Source organism: Vicugna pacos, chromosome 35 (assembly GCF_048564905.1).
Source record: "Vicugna pacos chromosome 35, VicPac4, whole genome shotgun sequence".
Lineage (NCBI taxonomy): Eukaryota > Metazoa > Chordata > Mammalia > Artiodactyla > Camelidae > Vicugna > Vicugna pacos.
The window spans coordinates 35,181,827-35,199,198 of record NC_133021.1 but is presented as its reverse complement, the minus strand read 5'-3'; the positions used below and the strand labels follow the sequence as shown (position 1 = coordinate 35,199,198).

General features: G+C 55.8%; 1 protein-coding gene across 2 annotated transcripts in view; it reads left to right on the top strand.

Moving 5' to 3' along the window:
• WDR37 (WD repeat domain 37) overlaps positions 1–16,342 on the top strand; it is a 36,977-nt gene extending 20,635 nt beyond the window's left edge. The window contains exons 9-13 of one of the 2 annotated variants that reach the window (XM_006215942.4): positions 95–329; positions 1,458–1,599; positions 10,709–10,843; positions 11,267–11,381; positions 13,987–16,342. In XM_006215942.4, the coding sequence (XP_006216004.1) occupies positions 95–329; positions 1,458–1,599; positions 10,709–10,843; positions 11,267–11,381; positions 13,987–14,118 (759 nt within the window). In that variant the 3' untranslated portion in view covers positions 14,119–16,342. Of the gene's footprint in view, positions 1–91; positions 330–1,457; positions 1,600–10,708; positions 10,844–11,266; positions 11,382–13,986 lie in introns of both variants that reach the window. The other variant, XM_006215941.4, reaches the window with a different exon arrangement.
• Positions 16,343–17,372: the final 1,030 nt, after the last annotated feature.

The window sequence follows — 17,372 nt, the reverse complement described above, 5'->3', positions numbered from 1 at the left end:
GATTAAGTCCTGGGAAGATGGCAGCAGTCAGGCTGTGTCTGGTGCCCGGATCCCCCAAGATCCCAGCGGACCTGTCTGCTCTCCCCGGCAGCAGGTGTGCGGTGAGGACGAAGTGGACTGCTCTGACAAGGACGAGCCTGAGGCGGATGCGGACGTGCCCAGTGACTGCCCCACCGTCCGGGCACCACTCACGTCTCTCAAGAGCCACCAGGGAGTAGTCATAGCCGCCGACTGGCTGGTCGGGGGGAAGCAGGCGGTGACGGCCTCCTGGGACCGGTCGGCGAACCTGTACGACGTGGAGACGTCCGAGCTCGTTCACTCGCTGACAGGTACTCGGACGCTTGCGTCTCCCGGAGTGCTTTCCACCCAGGTGCGCATCTGTGTCTTACCTCACGCGTCCCTCCTGGTTTGGACTGTTTCTCGTTCTCAGAGACCCTTTTTAGTTAACAGAACTGTGGGCAGTTAAATCTGTTTTATTTTGGGGGGTTTAACTGCATGTAGATACATGTGGCATCTGGATATTTGACATATGGTTGGTGCATCAGTTTTCTTTGTAACAAAGTTCCACAGACTTAGTGTCTTAAAATAACACGACTTCATGACGTTACGGTCCCTGAGCCAGGACTTCTGGGCGCCTGCTTGCTGTCCCTCTTCTCAGGGTCTCGTGGGTGGAGTGATGTCGGCGGGGCTGAGCCCTCACCTGAGGACTGGCAGGAGGATGCCTCTCCTTGTGGCCCCGACTCAGATCTTGTTTTCCTGCCGGTTGTCAGCTGGGGACGGTTCTCAGCGTCCACGGGCTGCCCTCAGCCCCTCGTGGCCCCCCTGGGCATTTCAGCACATGCTGTGGGCTTTTTTCCAGGCCAGCAGGAGAGCATCTCTGCCCTGACCCCTTAAAGGGCCCACCTGATTAGGTCAGGCCCACCCAGGACAAGCTTTCCTTTGATTAACTTAAAACCATTGATTTAGGAGCCTTACTAGCTAGATCTTAGTTAAATCTGCAGCATCCATTTTGCCTCATAAATTACCAAGATTACCAGGATGCTGTCTCACTGCAGGCTCTGCTCAAACACAAGGAAAGGTACAGAGGGCATGGACTCGGGGTGAGCGTCTCTGGGCCGTTTTAGAGTTCTGCCCACTGCAGGCATGCAGACGTGCGCTTCCTCAGTGAGCGACAAAGATTGTGCTTTACTGAGTGCTCCAGACGTCTCATCAGAGCTTGCTCTGGAATGAGGAGTTAAGAATTAATTTGTTTGCACACTCAGCCTGTTGGAGACTTGCCAGACCTCTAACTGTCGGGGTCAGGAGTGGGTCCCCTCACCTGTGTCCTGCTCCTTCAGGACCTCCAAGGGGAGGTGGGCTCCTCTGCGACCCTCAGGGTCACTTCTCCGGGAGCAGGGTGGTGGGACCGTGTGTTGAAGGCCTCGCTGTGACCGCCTGCCCCGTCGTCTTCATCGCAGGGCACGACCAGGAGCTGACGCACTGCTGCACGCACCCTACCCAGCGGCTGGTGGTGACCTCCTCCCGTGACACGACTTTCCGTCTGTGGGACTTCAGGGACCCTTCCATCCACTCCGTGAATGTTTTCCAGGGCCACACAGAGTGAGTCAGTTGTTCAGCTGTTCGTGAAGCAGTTTTGTGGATGGATGTTAAAGTTCAGTGCTAGCTTTAAATTTCAGCGTTAATTTCCAACTCTGCTGTCTTACCCAGTGGCTGTTCTTTCCCAAAACCTTTAGCTCAGTTTTGGAGATTTGAGGGAATTTCAGAGACCGAGAGGAGTACCTGATGATCCCTCCAGAACCGGTGGGACAGGAGGGGCTGGGGGCAGATGTCACTCAGGGAGGTGACACCGGAGCAGCTTGCAGCCCTGCAGGGTCGCTCTCGTCCAGTGCTGGTGGTACACGAGCTTGGGGGCTGCTCCTTCTGAGAGGAGACACGCAGACACTGACCCTCGTCCCAGCAGCCCCCACCGCCAGCTGTTGGGTGGCTCCTTGGGCAAGGCCGTGTCCTAACAGAGCCTTTTCTTTCCATGAACCTGTTCCTCCCCGTCTGACCTTCCCAGTGAGCGATGTGGCCGTGTGTACAGCCCACAGACCTCCCTTTGCCCCCTGGCCCCATCGGGCCTGCAGGCAGGACTCCTGTCCCGTCACACCTCCTGGGCGTGTCCGGTCCCGGCAGCTGCCCCTCCGGTGTCCCTGTGTCCCTCCCGCAGCCATCTCTTCAGGTGCTCCGTCTCGGGAGCGTGAGCTCAGCTCCGTTCCCTCTGTTTCACCTTCTGCTGGTTAACCTCGGGGCTGAGCTCTAGGTTTCATGTTCAGAATTAATGCACGTTTGACAGGAGGCCAGGGCAGGGCTGCTCAGGAAGCGGGAGGCTGGAAGGCAGCTGAGGTGGAGACGGGGGCCCTGGGCCCTGGGCCCCGAGGTCTGGGTGCAGCAGCCGCTCGTCCTGCCGCGGGGAGGCGTTATGTTCAAATACCTGTTTGATTTGTGGCCTAGCTTTGCGGCCGGTGGTTGTGTGAAATGGTGGCTGCTTTAGGAAAGTGACCGGGTCCGAATGTTCCAGTGGGATGGTCTCTGGTGGGAGCAGGAGCGGCTCAGAGTGGACAGGGCGCCGTGTCCAGCCCAGGGCCTTTCCCCCTGGGTCCCCCAAGACGTCGGTTCAGGCTGGTGTGCGCTGTCACCCCGAGGACGGGTGACCTGGGGGTGAGAGTGGAATGCATGTGAAGCACCGCTCTTACTCAGCGTTTACAGGCTTTCTTCTCTTACGCGTGTTAGGGTGAACTAGCGTGTTGTGTTGGTGTGTAGACACAGAAATGAGTCTCAGGACGTTCTCTCTTTGGCACTAGTTTGCTGTGGTATCAGGGGGAAGCCTCGCCTTCTTTTATGGCTGTGGGATTGGCGGGGCCTGGCGGGGGTGGCTCCCCCATTCCCAGTCATGGCCGCACTGGGCCCCGCAGGCTGCACAGAGGCTCATGCCGCCTGGTCAGCAGCGGGGGCTGCAGGCCGCGCTGGCCCTTTCTAGGCAGCTTTCCCGCATTAGGCCAGCAGTCAGCCCCTGGAAACACATGGGTGTCTGAGAGACTTTGTGCAGGGTTTCCGCCCTGGGCTCTTCCTTGTCAGTGTTGCCTCCTAGGGTTGGGCGTGGTCGTCTGGGGTCGAGCCATGTGACCATGGAGGCCCACGGAATGCAGTCCCCTTGCACATGGGCGTAAGTGTGCACCCCCGCAGAGGCCCCCAGCAGCAGAACCAGACGCATGAGCCCACGAGGGCCTCTTTCCAGAAGGAGAGCAGAGGCGGGGCTGCCCCTCACCCACGGTGCTTGGCAATCTCCTGCCTCCCCGTGCTGTTGGGGATGGATGCCTGGCGCCCTGTGCTCAGTCCTGCCCGCATTCAGCCTCAGGCACAGAGCCTGTCCTCTCCGGAGCTCGCTCCTGGGCTGGGAGGTGACTGCATTTTTCAGGGATGTTTTCTTGATCCTTTTAACTTGATTCTTTTCTGAAGGTTGAAGGTGGCACTCAGATGTGCTGTTCTCAGGAGCTTACGCTGTTCTTTGCTTGTTGGTGTTGCCCTGAAAATTCCCCGTGGCATGCTTTAGTGGACAATTGCTAAAACAGAGACAGTATTTCTTAAAAATACGTTAACATGGTGTGGAACACACTTTGCAAAAGCTTTTCTTAGGGTGTATTTCTATTTTTAGGGACTCAGTACAGACTTGAGTAAATGCTAGACTCTTATGTCTTTTCTAATGTGTGTGAGTCTCTTGACTATCCAGGAAATTTGAGTTTTCTGTGTTGGGTTTTTTGGGGGAGGACGTGGCTTCAGCATCGATGGCTTAGTTCTGTAACCCTGTTTCTCTGGGAGCAAGATTCTTCCTCCCTTTTTGTTTTCTCTTTCTGTTGCCCTTGGACTTCCACGTGGGTTCTGCCCCTTGAAAAGTAAGTTTGCGGTGTGGCCTTTCACCGTGAGATGGAATCCGTAGCCCGACGGGTGCCCTGGAGGTTTGCGCTGCATTGTTTTTGCTGGGAGGAGGTAAGAGCTCCTTGGTGGGGCTCTGGTTTATTTTTTCATTGTAAATTTTTAAAAAAGACAAATAAGCCCTTTTCTTTTTTGATGTGACACATTTATTTTCCCTTTGTGTCATGAAATTTCCTCATTTTGTTAGGAAGTTTAACACAGTAGATTTACTCAGTGGGTGGCTGGGTTACTTGACCTGCTGCTAGTGGCCCAAGGTGAACCAGTTTACATGAAAAGCGTAATTTTACGTATCTTACTCAGCAAACTGTTTTCCTAGTAGCGGGAGTGAGAACTTAACAGTGCGCACTGTTCTTGGAAATAACAGAAATGTTTAATTGGAAAACTTGGGAATGTTACAGGAATTCATCTGTTGGCAGTTTATTTCTTATATATCTCTGTCCGCGTCAGGAGCGGGAACTGAAACCCAGTGCTTTTTATCCAGAATGAGCTGAATCCTTATAGATGCATGTGTTTTCCACCTGACAGTGTAACTCTGGAAGTGAGCGCCTTCAAGACTTCTTGGCGGGGACAGTGTGTGTGGTGCTCTCTTGGTGGGGCTGGGCTCTGGCCATGTGGGCTGCGGATGCAGAGACGTTTCGGCCAGCAGCTCTTACTACAATGAGATCTGTTCTTGGGTTAAAGCCGCGCCTGCCCTTTGAGAGACCCCCATGACACGGTCCTCGAACAGAAGGCCCAGACCCTCCTCCCAGCACTGCCGCCTCCTGCAGAGCTTCCTGGAGTCCTCACCCTGCCGTTTTCAGTTTTGTTTTGTTTCAGTTGCTATAAAAAGGGCCTGACAGTTGAGGCAGTCACTGGTCATTAAGCTTCCCCTGTGGGTGGCCAACGACTGCAGCCTGTGCCCAGCTGACAGTGTTGACACGTGCACGTGAGCTCTGGCGTTGACACCGGCTGGATACAGCTCAACGCGGGGGGTGTCTAAGAATGCAAAGTGTTTTCCTTTCTGCTTTGATTCTTTCCATGATTGTAACTTTTATCTCCCAAGTGGGAACTTGAGCGCTTTCTTTTAGGGAAGGCGAGGCACCACATCTAACCAAAAAAAAAAAAAAAGAAAGCTGGAGACTATAACGTTGCTTTAAAGTTAGGACATTTTTGTATGTGTTCATTGCTAAATTCCCAGAGGAGATAATTAGTGCTAAGCACTGAATTCTAGATCGTATGCTTACCAGGGTGAGAGTAGCTTTGAATTTCGTGTTGTGCTGTTGACAGTTTTCTTTACGGTTTTAAAGAGAAAAAGTGTTCTGACAGCATGACATTTTTAACTGGGTGGTGGTTCCACTGAAGTATTGAGTTCTGTGCTCAGCAACACAGCTTGTGGTGGGAGGGGCCGACTGTGGGCGCACCTGCTCTGGCTGGAGGTTGGTCACTCCTGTTGGTCTGAAGCACAGGAGAAACGAGTGTCCTGCTGTGCGGCTTCCTCCAGGGCCTGGAGCAGGCTCCAGATGTGCCCCTCGGGGAAGTCACTGCTGCGGAGGGAGGGGCCCTGGGGCATTGCAGTGGCTGTAGAACTTGAGCCTCATCCTCTTCCCCCCGCCTGGGAGTCTGCTTCTGTTTCTCTTCATTTAGATGGATCGAGAACAGTTTCACTCGGGAAAGTGCAGAGACTTGTGTTCCTGGTGATGGACGGTTGGCACCTGGGGCTGCCGTGACACCAAGGCTGGCCGTGCGAAGTCCCAGTAAATTGCCCCGTTTCAGGTTTTCTCAGCTCCGGTAGCCTGGAGAGTCTGCTCAGATTCATAGAGACCTGGACGGCAGCAGAGGTGGTGTAGGGCGTGTTTCTGGGAGTTCTCCTGGTGTGCATGAACGTTTGTCTGTCTTGTGGTCATGGAAACGGCGAGGAGGCACGAGCGTGGCGCGGGGAGGTCTCGGGGTTCTCTGTGTCGGCGGCAGGGGCTGCTCTGCCCGCCCCCCCTTGGCCGCAGCTGGTAGAGTCCGAGGAGACTTAGTAGCGCTCCACTTACCCTTTTACAGAAGTCCTCGTTGGAGAAGGGCTGATAGTAACTAACAAAAACAAGGACTTCAGGGAGGTCAGTGAGTGTAGACCCCTCCTCTCTTTCACGAAGGGGACCGGACAGGGCACAGACCAGCACCCGCCTGGCTGGTTCTGGCGCATTTCTTCAGAGGCACATCTGGACCCGGCTCGGGGATTGGAGAACCGGCCGGGGGACTCAGTGCTGAGCGTGGGAGCAGCTGCCCGAGGCGGAGCCGGGTCTGGGGAGACAGTGGTGACGCGTCCGTGCCCGGGCCTAGTCACCGTGGGGCTTCCCTGTGTCCTCGGGGCTGCCGTGGGCACGTGGGGGCTCTGCGGGCCTCCGCAGCCTTGGGTGCGCGTCCGTGCCTGCGTGCTGTGCCCTGGGCTCTGCGCCTCCGCTCCGGGCGCGTTGGGTGCGCTTGTTTTCCCGCGACCCCATGGTCGCTTTGTGCCATTTGTGCTGGGGCCTCGTGTTTTCTCTTTTTCTTTGTTACCAGATCTCTTCTCTCTCATTGCTCCTAATGTTTAACTGACACAGCAGTAAAACCAGCCCTGCGTGGACACCCTGGGGCCATTCCTGTGCAGAAAGTCCCGAGTCCAGCGGCTGTAGGAGTTTCCTCTGCTTTCCGAGTTAGTCACGTGCACACATCTGAGGAGTGTGTGTGGGACCCTGTGAAGGAAGAGGTTGTGAACGTGGTCTGGGTGCCTGAGTAGCCTTGGTCTCCTTGGGGAGACAAGACCAGTACACGAGACGGAACAAGCCAGGAGTATGTGGAGCGGAGGGCTGCACTTAGTCCGGAGGACGCGGGACCGAGGGTCGTCACCCACCTGGTCTGATGACTGTGGCTCGTCCAGGTGACGGGGCATCTCAGGGCCACATGGGCCGCTGCAGTTCCCATGCTTTAGTTTTGTTTCCCTGGACGCTAGAGCGGCAGGTGCAAAGTGGCCCCGGGACCGGAGGCAGCAGGTGCATGTGCTCAGCTGTGCAGCCGAGCCTGGAGCGCGGACTGGGCGTAGCAGGTTGTGCTGCTTCCCGTGAGTGCCGTCGCCGTGGTGGGGGCTGAGCTGACGGTGGGGCTCCGTCCGCAGGCTGCGCTGGCTGCTGACACATTTCCCTCTTTTGGCTGCAGGCTCCCCAGGTCCCCTGCCTGCACACGGGGCCTGCAGTCCTGTGGCTTCACTGAGTCTCATGTTCCTGTACCTGGACCTTAGCTTGAGGATTGTATCTTGACCAGAGCGTAACAGGCTGAGGAAAGGGTTTTCCTGTCGCAGGATTTTGCAGTTACTTCCCTTCCTGTGCAGTCACGTCTGCCCTGGATCTGGGGAAGGGGCACCTGTGCTCCCTGGGCCAGGCAGCTCTCCTGTATGTCTGGCCTGGCGCCTGGTCCTCCCACGCCGTGGGCAGCTCTCGGGACCCAGAGTCAGCCCTCGGGTGACCGCACACCGTGTGTGACTTCTGCACAGGCGCCGACGCCCTGAGGTGGACGAGGAGATGACAGGGGTGGGCGGCTGTGCTGGTGACACGGCACTCCCCAAGGCCGGGTCTGCTGTCAGTCGCCGTCCCCGCCTCCCTGGGGAACCACGGGTTCGTCCTGTGCCCTCACCCCTCCATCTGGGCAAGGTATGCAAACTGCTGTGGGAAGCTGGCTACTGATGCCACGGGCCCGTCTGTGTTCGCAGAGGTCAGCCACGCTTCCTTTCACACGTATGGGAGCCTGCACGTCTGCATACGTGTTGCAGTCTGTGCAGCCCGGGTCACTTCTCAGGGGCTCGTTGCCTGGGCGCCAGGCATGTGTGTGTCTCTACACACCCGATGTGCTCGGGGGACGCGGGTCTGGGCGCAGCAGGTCTGGCTGGGTGAGCAGTGGTGCAGATGGGACGTCTCTCCTGATCCTGAGGAGGGAGGGGCCCCCGGGGAGCAGGGCCTCCTCCTCCAGGAGCAGCTGGGTTTTATGTTGAAGAAGAACCTGTGATACGGATTTGATTTTTCCTTTGAGTGTTTTTCCCGTAGGGTCTGCTGTTTGGGAGCTAGCCTTTAAGGGCTGTTGAGAAGTGTTTCATTTGGAGATGAGTCTTCTGTTTCTTGGGTGTCTGAAGTCTTGAGACCCGGGCTGATGAGTTGCTAAATCTGAGGGCCCTCGTGGAGGAAGAGTACCTGCTCTCAGGGTGTCTGCCTGAGACGGCTGTGTCTGTGAGGCCAACTTCTGTGCCTTGAGCACGCAGCTCAGAGAAAGGTGGTCGGGAGGGGCCATGGGGTCTGACCCCGGGCCCAGCGGGTTTCCCCTGCGGGTGGTGTGGGCACAAGAGGCGCTCTGGGCCTTCCCAGGTCTCCCTTCACAGGCGGCTGAGTCCCTGTGAAGGTTCACGAAGATTTTTTTTTTTAAACACAAACTTCTGTTGTATTTCAGTGTCGTTTATTGAGGAGTGAATGAGGCCACTGCCAGACATGCCAACGACACTTCACGTTGAAGGGCTGGAAGCTGAGCCAGTGCGTTAGCCTTCTGGGGAAAAAAATCGAAAGTGACATGAAGTAGCGCCTTCATACTTACCGCTGTTTTTGTCTTCAGCCTCTCGTCAGTTTTTGGATCTACTAGTTTGCTGGGCAGAAGGCTTCTTTCTACCCTACAGAAAGGCTCACACTCCAGTGAAGAGAGTTAACACTGGTGTGTAGCAGCTTGTGCTAAACATCTATGCTGAACTGGTCTTAACAGCTGTTTTGTCTTAAATTTCCTTGTATCTAATGAGAAAAGTTCATCTTATGCCCCTCTCCCCTCCGTGTGGGTGGGTTACACACTGGAAGAATGGTCTTCGGGGCTGCTGCAGGGCTCGGGGGGGCCACCCCAGGGGTGGGGCGGAAGTCCCCTTCATGCCGTCCTGAAACTCAGCCTGCGGCTCTTCCTGCTGCTGTGGCTTTGAAGGAGAACGGCCTACACACAGCTCTGCCGTTCTCTTTTGCTCAAAAACAAAACAAGAAGCCTAAACAAAAGGGTGAACGGTTCTTTGGAGCTGGTTTTCTGGTGGTGATGCTAAGGCCTGGGCCCTGCTCCTGGAGTCTTGCTCGTCTGGTCTGTTCTTCTGGGGTGAGTGTTACTGTGGCTCGTTGGGAGCCCTGCAGCCAGGGCCCGACGCGGTGCCAGAGAAGCCCACCGCCTCGGCGTTTCCTGGGCGGCCGCCTCCACATCATCTGGTTGTTTCCTTAGCCGTGAAATTTTGGCAGATTGTCATGCAAAACAGCCCCGTGTCCCGCGTGGCTGGGCCGGCAGCTGCTGGTCCTGATGAGGAGCGTTAGCTGGGGCCTCCGCTGATGGGCCACAGAGGGAGTGGAATGTTCCAGGCCGGGCAGTGGTGTGCGGCGGGGCGGGCGCGCCGGCAGCCGGGGCGCACACTCGGCTGCTCCCAGCGACAAGACAAATGAGGCGCCATGGTTTGGCAGCGGCTGAGCTGCTCCAGGAGCGGCAGTGGTGTACCCGCCCCCTGAGGACTGCATCGGAGGCCCTGGAACGGCGGCTCTGCGCCAGCTTCTGCCTTTGATGCCCCACAATGCCTGTCAGGACGTGATTTATTGAAAACCTAACGTCTTTCAGCACTTCATTAGCATAGGGCTCGATGGTCTTTTGTGGAGACTTTTTCATTAACTCAGCAGAATGGTAATGGAGATTTACCTGGGCCAGACCTCCTGAGGCCAGTCCACAGAGACGTCTTCCCTGGAGCCCGCCTGTGACCTTGGCGGAAAGGAGCACCCATACCGCATCTTCTGTTGTCCTCGGGCTCACCCTCTTGTCCCCCTTTCTCCTGGTGGCACACATGGCCTTTGGCTTGGACGACGTGTCTTCAGGGCCCGTCCACGCCGGCATGGATGGCAGCGGTGCCTTCTTCCTGGCTGAGTAGCGTTCCATTGCACACAGGCTGTGTCGTCTATCCGCACATCCGCTGGGGGACACACAGGCTGCGCCCGTCACTTGCTGTTGAGAGCAGTGCTGTAGTGACCATAGGTGCGGGTGTCTTTTTGAGTTAGTGTTTTTGTTTTCTTTAGGTGCAGACCCAGGAGTGGGGCTGTTGGGTCACATGGTCAGTCCATCTTTAAGTTCTGAGGAAAGTCTGCACTGCTTTCCGTGGTGGCTGCAGCAGTTTGCATTCCCACCGGCAGTGCAGGAGGCTCGTCTCTTCACAGGCTGGCCAGCACTCACTGTCTCTTGTCGCTTTGCAGACGGCTGTTCTGACTCATGAGCTGGTCTCATTCATTTCCCTGATGATTAGTGGTGGTGAGCATTTTTTGTGGGCCTTTTGGCCACCTGTAAACCTTCCTTGGAGACAAGTTTGTTGAAACCCTTTTTAAAAATTGTTCTTGTTGGAGTGAAATTTTTTCCAGTGTTTTGATTAAATTGATTGAAAGTTGCAGTTGGGGTAGGTTTTTTTTTAACTGTCTGCTGTTAGGCACGAACACATGGAGATTGTGGCAGGTTCTCTGTAGCCTGGTCCATCTCGGTGGTGGCTGCTCTTTGCTCCTCTTTGCTGGAGAAGGTGGAGTGGAGCAGGAAAGCTCAGGGAGCAGGCTAGGCTGGCGGAGCCGTGAGCAGAGCAGAAGCCAGACGACAGCTCCCTGGCTCTGGTGGCTCTGGCCTCCCTCCACCTGCTGGGGTCTGTGGCAGCACAAGGGTGTTGGTTACGCGGTGTGGACGGGACCTTATTTATGCCCTTTACCCACAGTACCGTGACCTCTGCCGTGTTCACTGTGGGTGACAACGTCGTTTCTGGCAGCGATGACCGCACTGTGAAGGTCTGGGATTTAAAGAACATGCGGTCCCCCATCGCGACCATTCGCACAGACTCTGCCATCAACAGGTGAGGCTGCGGCTCCTCACGGGACCCCGGGGGTGCCTAAGAGGGTGGGTGTAGCGGGCGTCTGCTTCCTGTAAGTCAGCGTTACCTGACGGAGCCTTGGGAAGAGCGGTTCAGACGACTCCTGGGAAAATATTTTTTATTGATCCTCTACTGCAAATTCAGTATTCTGTAAACACTGGAACGTAGGAATGAATTCAGGTTGGTGTATTGAGCTTTCTGAGAATCAGAACGAGCCGTCTGTGGCCAGGTGTTACCATGTAAGCAACGGAGGTGACTCGGTCTGTTTTCTGGCGGCACCTGTGGTTTGCTGCTGTGCTTTGCCTTGAAGTGTGGATGCTACGAAGTATCTTACTGCATTGCGATCTATAAGCTCAGGAAGTTGTGCTGTCACCGTTTGTACACAACCGGCTTTTGTCTTTGCAGGATCAACGTGTGCGTCGGCCAGAAAATCATTGCCCTCCCCCACGACAACCGCCAAGTCAGGCTGTTTGACATGTCGGGCGTGCGGCTGGCGCGGCTCCCCCGCAGCAGTCGGCAGGTACGTTGGGTGCCCCGTCTCGTCACGGGAGCCACAGGAAGAGCCTGGGATGTGGGCCCAGTCGTCTCTGACGGGTAGGAACACCCTGCCAGCTCGGTGTGAGTTCAGGGCCCCACAGCCCTTCCCCAAAGGAGGATTTTAAATAACACTCACAATATGATCAGTTTAACCAGAAATGCCTGAAATAACGTCACGTCAACGTGTAATCAGTGTGAAAACACAGACTGTACAATGTTATTTTTCTTGCTAAGTCTTTGGTTGCTGGGTTTTCACTGGAAGGACTTGACCTGTACCCAGATGTCCTAGAGTTGAAAGTTGGCTTTCACCGATGGCTGAGCTGAGTGTCAGTTCTCAGGTCTCACCTGATACGAGCCAGGCTCTCTGTCCACAGTCTCACGGCCACATCCTGGAACTGAGTGCTGGCCGGCTTGGCTCGCTCCCTGGCTGGTGTGTGATGGGGCAGCCGGCACGGCTCGGGGGGCGTGGAAGCTCTTTGGGAAGGAGGCACCTTTCCACGGCAGCTGCTCCTCCACTCAGGTGCGCTTTCCCGTGGGTCAGGGGTCACTTCTGGTTCTGCGCAGGTGGTACAGTGCAGGGGCTGGTCAGACTGGGGCTGACGGTGGTGGACTGGGGCCCCGGGTGATTCCAAGAGCAAGGCCAGGCTTGGCGCCTGTGGGCCGCGGGGGAGCTGTGGTGGCTGCAGCGGCGCCTCCCCGCTCTGCTGTGAGCCCACACGTGGCCGTGCCTGCCCTGCATTCCCAGCGGTAGCTGTGCGGCTCAGCCAGGCCCTCGTTTCTGAGGGGCCGTGCCTGACCCTGAGGTTGGCATGGGTACGCCCCGGCCTCCTCTGCCTCTTGCCTTTGTGTACCGCTCCGCCTCATTTGGGCCCGTCCTGCCTCGCAGCAGTCGCCCAGCTGCGGGTGGTTTTGGAGGTGGGTTGGGAGGCTGGCAGCCATCGCAGCCTTACCCCTTCTCTGGGGGGCTCCAGCCTCCAGGAGGCCCGTCCTTCCCAGCGCCGTGCCAGCCCTCCTGTGGCCCTTCGTGGGCCAACCTTCCTAAGGCCATGACGGACGGCTGCTTGTGCAGGGGGCTCACTCATGATGCACAGAGCGTGAGCGCTTCTGCAGGCGACTTTGCAGCTCTGGGCACTGTTGGCGTCGCTGGCGTGGTCCCGCCACCGCACCCCAGCCCGGGCCCCCGTCCCTCTCGGGGGGCCTGAGTGCATCACATGCACGGCCGTGCGGCCTGGAGGCTGAGCCTGGGTCACCCCATGGCTTTGGGAAGAGTCTTCCTCAAGAAAAGAGGAAGTTCTTAGTTCTTGGTGGTACTAACTCCACAGAGACGATTTCGGTTTTAACTGCCGGTGGACACACAGCTTTGTAGGAGCTGTAGGGTCCTCTTGTGTTCGGAGTAACCTCCTCTGAAGTAGGTGAAATAGGCTTATTTTTAAGAATAACAACACTTCATTCTGAACTGGCAGCCCTGTCCGAGATAAACGTGGTTTTCAGTGTCGCAGAAGCACAGCTGAATTCCCTGGCTCACCTTGTCCTGGTGCCCTTCAGGTGGCGGGCCTGGAGGAAAAGCGGCACCAGCTTGAGCTCAGCAGCCAGGCGGGCTGGGTGTGGAGCGCCGAGGGGCTTGCTCGGGGGAGTGCGCTTTGTGCAAGGCCGGCCCGTGCTGGGTGCTTGCGAGGTGGCGGGTCAGCGTGCGTCAGTGCAGAGCCCGTGAGGCGCGCGCAGCGAGCTGGTGTGGCTCCCGGCTGCGTCTGCTCCTCCCTGCCCGCTGCGAGGCCCCTGACCCCGGGTTGTGCTGGTAGGGCCTTGGTTTAACTGCTGTGGCGGGCAGTTAACGCCTTGTTCTTTCCAGGCCCTTAATGGGGGTTCTTTGTCCTTGCGCCTGGTCGTGGGCGTCACCCTGGCCAGTGCTTGGTCTCTGCGTCTGTGGTTCCTCGCTGTGGAGACGGCGCTACCCGCGTGTGAACGTTCGCAGAGGGACCTTTTGTGCGGTTCTTTCTAGAGTTTCTTTTACTTGGTAAATTTCTGTCTGCTTTTCTGAGTCCTACTTCTGGTACCTGGGAACACGGTAGTGGATGCACTATAAGCTTTGCAAATAGTTGCAGTATTTTTTCCAACGTTCTGATACTTACCTGAGGTTCCTGAAGGTGCAGCAATCTGCTTGAAGGCCCTTTACCTCATCCTTGTTTTATTTGGCAGCAAAGGTGTTTTTCTAGCTCCTTTATTACCTGCGCTGATTATGTGTTGAAGTGGTAATTGAGGTCTTTGAGTGGCTTCCATTCAGCTTGCCTCTAGATATCTGGCCTCACTTCCTCATTAGAACATTTCAGAGTGACCGTCTGTGTGTTTCTGTCGACAGTAACCTGATCCATTTCCTTAGAGGAGACCCCTGGGTGCTGGAATCCGTCAGTTCTGCCCCCTTCTCCAGCAGCAGCTCCTCGCTGAGCCAGTCACTCAGGGCGCTTGTCTCACTTTGACTAATCCTGTCAGCTTTCCTGTTTTCCGTTTCCACTGGGTCGTGTGCGTGGAGCCATGGTTGGTTTGGTCGAGCCTGGGGCGTCCTGCACTGACTGCCGTGTACTTGGTGACAGGGCCACAGGAGGATGGTGTGCGGCTCGGCCTGGAGCGAGGACCACCCCGTGTGCAATCTGTTCACCTGCGGCTTTGACCGGCAAGCCATCGGCTGGAACATCAACATCCCCGCGCTGCTGCAGGACAAGTGAGGGCGCCGCCTCGCGCGGCTTCCTTGGTGGCGAGGACCATGACTGCCGGCCCTCATCGTCCTGGGGAGCCGGACCGGACGGCGACGTGCACGCCCTCCCCAGTGCGCAGCCTGCATGAAACGCACAGGGTGCTGTGCTCCTGTCCCCCATTGTCGTCTGTGTGTGTGGGCATCGCTGGTCGGTAGAACGGAGCCCCTCCCGCTGCCGCGTGTTGTGAGTTACTGGTGTGTCGGGTGACAGGAGGGCATTGCGTTCGCATGAGTGGGAACCGTGCACTCCCCAGGAGGCATAGGGCGTCTCTGCGTCTCTGGAACAGTGGTCTACGCCTGCTGCGTACCAGGAAGGTGGCTGATGGGTGGCGGGAGCGGCGTCTAGGGGAGTCTCACTGCGTGCTGTCTGCGCGGCCTCTGCTCTGTTCTGTTACAGTTCTGGGAAGTCAACCTGGATGTGAGAAGTTTGAGAAAAAGCATAGAATATTGAGTTCACAACATTAGGATGGTTTCTTTTGAAAGGAGAAGTTTCTGCTCTTTTTATAGAAAATCATTTCAATGTGCTGAGGTCTCATGCTAGCAAATCTAAAATATAATGATTCTAATCACTGATTTCAGATTTTAAGCGAAATTTAAAGCACTTTAGTTTATAGCCATGGTTATAAACGATTTTTAGAAGTTTCAGATTTATCCATTGAATGTGACTTGACCTTTCTGGAAAGCCCTGCTACCTGAAAACAAACCTTATTTATTTTCTACACGTTGGGTTTGCACGTTTCAAGTGGGTTCACTTCCCTGGTGGTATTTGAGAGCCAACAATGCAAATATCTGAGCACTACCTCGAAACAAGTCTTTGGGGGCCTCGGGTTTCACTGTTGCCTGGTTAGCGCCCTCCTGATGTGGCGTTTCACTCAGGAGGCGGGGGAGTCGGTCGTGGCCCACGTCACTGGCGGTGAGGGCTCCCCCTCAGCGGGGCTGGTACCCAAACGCCCTCGGTGCCCCCGCTGTCGTGAGCCCACCACCCTCGCCTTCTGAGGACACCCGGGACCACTGTCTGAGTCGTGTCCCGTCTCGTGTGCTGACCCTTGGAGGCCAGCCGGGAGGACGGGGGGATCATGCTCCGTGTGCATGGAGACGTGGGCTGGAGCCTGCGGAGCTGAGGTTGAGGGCGGTGGCTTCCGTGTGGATGTGCCTCACCCGAGGCTCCGCCAGCTCAGGCCCTGCGCCGCTGGGCTCAGGACCCTCGGCCCTGAGTGAGTGGGCTGATTCCGAGCTGGTTTCCACAGCCTGGAAGGGAAGGAGGAGCCAGCAAGAACCAAAGTAAGCAACCCACAGCAGGTGTTTTTGAGCAGCTTTACTTTGAAAGCTCAAGGACTTGTCGTTGGTGAGTCTGGTGTCCCCGGCCGGCGTCTGAGGATGAGGCGGCTCGGCCCTGCTCTCTGGGCTCGGCGCCAGGTGCCTCCCCTGCTGCCCCCGTGCTCGGGCTCCTTTCCTGCTTCGGTCCGAACGTCTGAGTGTCTTAGAATCATTGTTACGAACGTTGGAAATGGTCTACAAGTAGCTCAGCCAGATTTGAGAACCAGGTCTCCGCCAGAATTAAAAAATTGGAAGTTTCGAAACGTACATCTGTGCTGGCGTTGAGTTCTGTGCCAGATGAGCACGCTCTGCGGGCCGACCTCCTCCGTCCCTGGAGCCTGGGCCTTCTGGGGAGGGGGCCTGCGGCTGCGGCGGCCACAGGGGTGTTTCCAGGAGCTGCGAGGGAGACGGGGGTAGGGATGTGCGTGTGTGCGTGTGCCCAAGCGTGTGTGTGCGCATGTGCGGTGAGCAGCCATGTTGATCTCGTCTGAAATGCTGTTTGGAAATGGGAGTGGCTTTGTCCATGATGCCGACGTGTCCAGAATTTCTTCTAATGAGAGAAGGAAACGTGTGGTTACTGAAAAGCGTATGTTGATAGAGAATTTCACGAGAGGTATGTTGTTGGACGAGGCAACACCCTTTCTCAGCCACTGCACATTCGTTTCTGTAGAATCAAAATCCTGTACATATTTTGGAATCTGAAGAATCCTATGTAAATCTTCTGTTGCTTAAATCTGTGAAAACCAGGTTTCTTTGGGGAGAACGTATGCATTTGTGTCATGTAGAAGCAGGTGTTTTTATTGTATCGATGTAATTGTTTTTAAGTGTTCAGTGTCTTCAGTTGCAATATGAAATTCATTAAAAATCCATGTTGCGTATATTACTCTGTAAGTGTTGTGTTACTAGGAGTCTCTTCTTTATTATTTTGCTTTCTTTTTTTTTTTTTTTAACGTTTTGCTTTGGTAAAACTCTGTCGGCGGCCCCCGGGCATCATTGCCATGTAGCAGCAGAACAGGTGAGTTGCAGTGTTGCTGCTTGAAAAAGCTTAATGTTGGACTTAGAGGGTCAGCTGTGCTGAAATTAAACGGTCTGTGCTCCGCTTCTCTGTTGCTGCATCACCAGCCCAAAAATTTCTGAAGGGAGTTAACAGTGGGACAGGACACAGACACTTGTCCCAGTTCCTCAATTTCATGAGATGCTTGTCCTGTGCTTCCTGTAATCAAGCCTGTTTGAAGGTTGAGAACCATCACAGTTACAGTCAGCCGGCTTTCTGTGGGAGGTGCGAGTGGGGCTGCCGTGGCCTGCTCGCCGCCCGCTCTCACCCGTGCGGGTGGGGTGTGCGCTCGTCGTGGGGACTCTGCAGGTGCCAGAGCCCTGCCCACCGGCCCCCATGCACCACCGGCCCTGCTTGGACTAGCATGGCTCGCTGCCCGTGGTGCGTGGGCCTTGGGTGCGTTCAGTCCCCAAAGGGTCGGAGCTCCCTACAATTACTTCCTCACCTTACGCTTCAGAAATGTGACTATTGTCTAAATTTCATAATTATGTTCCTAGTTACATTTGGAAGTTAACATGTTAGTGTGAAGAATCAAGAAGGCAAGACTTGTTTGCTTTGATTTTATCAAAATGCCACTGAGATGTGTCTCCCTTACTATCCGTAGATTTTCTGTTTTACTTAATGAATTAGAAGTCAAGGAAGGCACTCCAAGGATCAGCAGGTCCACGTGCAGCCTGTGGTGTGCCATCCGTGTTGTGGGAGGGAGCTGAAGATGAAGTCGCGCAAGTACTGTGGATTTAAAGTTAAGCTTATTAAAACATTTTTAGCAGTTTTTGGCCAAAACAAAGGTAGGTTAAGCAGCCTTGGCCCTGAGAGCTGTAGGCGGGATGGGGGCAGGGGCTGTGCTCACAGTG